This window comes from Poecilia reticulata, unplaced genomic scaffold (genome assembly GCF_000633615.1).
Source record: "Poecilia reticulata strain Guanapo unplaced genomic scaffold, Guppy_female_1.0+MT scaffold_1213, whole genome shotgun sequence".
Lineage (NCBI taxonomy): Eukaryota > Metazoa > Chordata > Actinopteri > Cyprinodontiformes > Poeciliidae > Poecilia > Poecilia reticulata.
In genome coordinates this window covers 1-3,907 of record NW_007615951.1, presented here as the reverse complement: position 1 = coordinate 3,907, position 3,907 = coordinate 1, and the positions used below count along the sequence as shown (strand labels likewise).

Here is a 3,907-nt window from a genome sequence, read left to right as displayed (position 1 = left end):
AAAACAAGGAAATTCCTCAGTTTGAAAAGGTGGAAATTTGCCTAAAAGGAAACTAACATTTTTAGGTTAATCTCAGAAATTTTCAAGAGTTTTGGAAAGTTGAAAATCTTTTGCTATTAGAAAAAACAAGAAAATTTGAAAAGTCAAAAATTGGCTAGAAAAAATCTAATTAATCTCAGAATTTTTCCAGAAAGAAGACTTTGGTTTCAGAAGTAAAATAATTACAGCTTTTGAAACTCAGAAATTGCTGTTTTTTCTAGATAATTTCCAAGTTCTATTCTAGAAAAGTTCTCAGTTTTTTTTTTCTAGCAAATTTGCCATTTTTGTAACTCAGACATTTCCATTCTTTCTAGAAAATATCCAAATGTTTATAGAAGATTACCAAATTCTTTTTTTCATGCAAAAATTCAAAGTTTTTTGTAGAAAATTTGCAATTTTGAAACAGAAGTTTTCCAATTTTTTTTCTAGTAAATTTGTGACCTTAAAAACTCAAAATTTCCAATTTTTTCYAGAAAATTTTCAAGTTCTTTATAGAAAATCTCAGATTTTTGTCGAGCAAATTTGCAGAATTTTAAACTCAGAAATGTCTTTTTCTTCTAGAAAATATCTGAGATTTTTATGCGGAAATGTAAGTTCAGAGACCAGAACAGGCCCAACATGAGCAGAATGTTGTTGATAATCTGAATTAATACCTCAGCGTAGATCAGAGCCGGTCCTGAAGATCCCTGGAGGAAAACAACAATACAGCGATTCACACAGAAACCAAAAATACCATGAAAATACAGATTTAAGCATTCCAAAAAATTTTTTTAAATGAGATTAAAAATATCAATAATAAAAATAAAAATGAATGACAAATAGATAAATGAAAATAAAAAGCCAAAATAAAGAGATTCATGTAATAAATAAAAATAATAAATTAATTAATTGTAACGTCAATAAATAAATAATAATAAAATAATTTTTTTTAATGTAAATAAACTAGAACAGAATGCCTTCATATGTTTAGAGAAAGCACTACTCTTGGTTAAAGTCATTACAGCTGCGTCAATAATAAGAATAGTTGAAATAAATGAATAAAAGCCACAATTAAAACTGAGATTCATGTAGTAAATAAACAACTTAATTCAAATTTTTTTAAAAATCAATAAATAAAATTTTATTAAAAATGTAAAATATATATATATTGAATATTATAAACTATTATGATAAAATGTAAATATGAATAAATAAAAATAAAGCTGATAAAATAGTGAAATAAAATAAAAGTGCCTCCCTACGTTCCCCGCCCGACGTACCGCAGGTTTGGGTTTGCAGGTTGCGGTCCTAAACGGTCCGCTGGTGTCGGTGCATTCACAGGAGGCTGGGATTTCCGTTCCCCAGGCCTCAGCACTAACCACGCCGCAGCACTTGAACTGCAAACACACACGCCTTACTGGAGACTTCTGCACAAAACCTGAACACATTCCGTAAGGATTCAGTCAGGACTTACAGTCATCTGGAAGGATTCGATGACTTTCCGCCACTTTTCATCTTTTATGAGAGGCTCAACAAATTCTTTGGATTTACTGTCAAAGTTTTGTTTCAGCTAAAAGATAAAAAACGGAACTCTGTTAGCGTAAAACCAGACTGAAGTTTGTATTGCACCTGGTGTTTATAGCAGGTTACCGAGTTTCTCCAAACAGCCATGACCGTCCCAAAGATTAGCATGATGATCATCCCAATCCCAATGAAACCTGCAAACTGCACAAGACAAGTTCAGGTCGCGCTTTGCCAACTTCTAATCTCATGTTTCTGTAGGATTCAGACTTTTTTACGTACTATTTTGAGGAAAAGCTTGTTCTCTGAGCAGGCGGCGAAGATTCCCAGAGCGGAGATGCCAAAGACGGCGAGGGTGATGACCCAGAAGACGCCGAGGGTGATGACCCAGATCCAGCTCACGCCCGGGATGCTGAATATCGACATCTGATCAGTTGGGAAGCAAGAAACGAGTTACAGCGAAGCTTCAATTGATTCATTACCTTTTCTTCAAAGTGTCAGTTTGAGTCATAAGAGACTTAAAAACAACCACATTGGACCAACGTCCACTATAAACTAAATAAAATACCAGAATAGATTAAAAAAAAGACATGAAACGCTATAAAAAATGAAACACAAACAAATAAAAAAACATCAGAGTGTCTTCATAAGAGGCTTCTTCAGATTCACTGTAACACAGACTGCTACAGGAGATTGTTCCTGTCCACAGCCAGAATAATAAGAGAATAAAGTCATAAAATTTGGTTTATTCTTGTACAACTTTCTTCTGTATTATTGATATTTTTGTAATATGACAAAACTTTTTGTCAATGGACTATATGCCATGAACTTCCGTTTTAGCACTTCCGCATTTTTTGCCACATAGAATGGTTCCGGTGCACAGGCAACAGTATGTTAACAATGGCTCCTCGGTCTCTGCAGGACTATTAACGATTCTTATGTAATTATTCAGACATCCTGAAACGCTCCAACAACAACAAAGGATTTAAGCTGGGTGTGTCAAACTTCATAATAACTTCGAAGGTAAGTTAATAAATCGTTTGTATTCACCATAATGCCTCATATGTCTGACGTAGCTAACAGGGACAAGCTTACAAAGGTGCTATGTAAATGTTAAGTATTTTGATCATCTGTGCAGTGTGCAATCTACATATCTATGCTTTATAGATAGATATAGATATAAATCTTTATAAACATATATATAGATCTGTCTATATTGTGCCCAAGCTGTCAGTCGAAGCTGAAGTTAGCTTCCGAATGTAGCATCTAATTCAGAAAATAGCTAAAGGGCAATTACACTTAATTTTTCACTATCTTCATGTTAAATGCATTTTATATAATTGTCATATAAACAAAAGCTACGGAGTTGCCTAAAAATTATTTCATACTCCGTATAACACAAACGCATCCACACACGTATTGTGCCGAATCGCTGCCTCTGTTCTCAGCCTGTTCCCGTAGCAGTGGATTTCCTCCGGCAGTATTTTCCTCCAACAAATTATTCCACTGAACGAAACACGGACAGCTTTTAACCTTCGTCTTCCAGTTTCTGATGCTGGATTTTCAACATCCTCAAGCTTTGAAATAGCAGGCAGCTACAAACCGTGTGTTCGCTGTAGTGGCTAAGTTTTGGCTATAGTCCGCTGTCGCCTTGATATCAACAGAAAAATGAAAAAACTAAGCACTGGATGGTACCGGCTAATTACTGGACACAACAAAACAATTGTTGTACCAGTAGCTCGCAGATATTTTAAGTTTTGCGTCTTGTTCATGGTACAGATCTTGCAGCTTTGGCTAAAAACAATAGGAGCAAGCAGGACCTGGAACCAATCTATGTGGCATAAACTTAAACGGAAATACGTCACCACCTCTAATGGCATATACCCAACTGTAGTTGTGTGAAGCACATTGTGCTCTTGAGCGCCCCCTGTTGGTTTGGAGTCTCTATCTTCAGGTGCCTGTCATCATTGCATTAATGCACAGGATTAGACGCCACTACTTGGTTCTTTCTTTTTTTTATCTTATCAAAACAGGAAGTATATATTTGAGACTTTTACTCTAAATAATTTAAGTTGTATGATATTTTCATAGTTTACCTTGACTGAAGCAACAGTGGCCATCACTGCCACCAATATCAGCACACATCCGACGATCTGGGGAAGAAAAACTGAATTAAACACAAAATTTTTTGTGTTTAATGTCTCTGTAACTGACAGGGCAATGTCAGTTACAGAGACATTGGAAATATTCACACCCTTACTGATAACCAGGTCCAGTGTGTGTCCCTGAGTGTGTGTTGCTTGTTTGACATGTTGCGTTAAACCAAAACTCTCTAATATATTACAGAGCTTTTTAGCCCCTCGGTCTT

General features: G+C 35.3%; 1 protein-coding gene across 1 annotated transcript; it reads right to left on the bottom strand.

Annotated features, from left to right (window-relative positions):
* Positions 1-489: 489 nt before the first annotated feature.
* LOC103461376 (23 kDa integral membrane protein-like) lies at positions 490-3,710 on the bottom strand (the record flags this gene model as incomplete). Its single annotated transcript, XM_008403681.1, has 6 exons — positions 490-725; positions 1,299-1,415; positions 1,493-1,588; positions 1,669-1,743; positions 1,822-1,965; positions 3,636-3,710. Coding segments are annotated over 6 exons (636 nt in total), but the record flags the coding sequence as incomplete, so codon positions are not given.
* Positions 3,711-3,907: the final 197 nt, after the last annotated feature.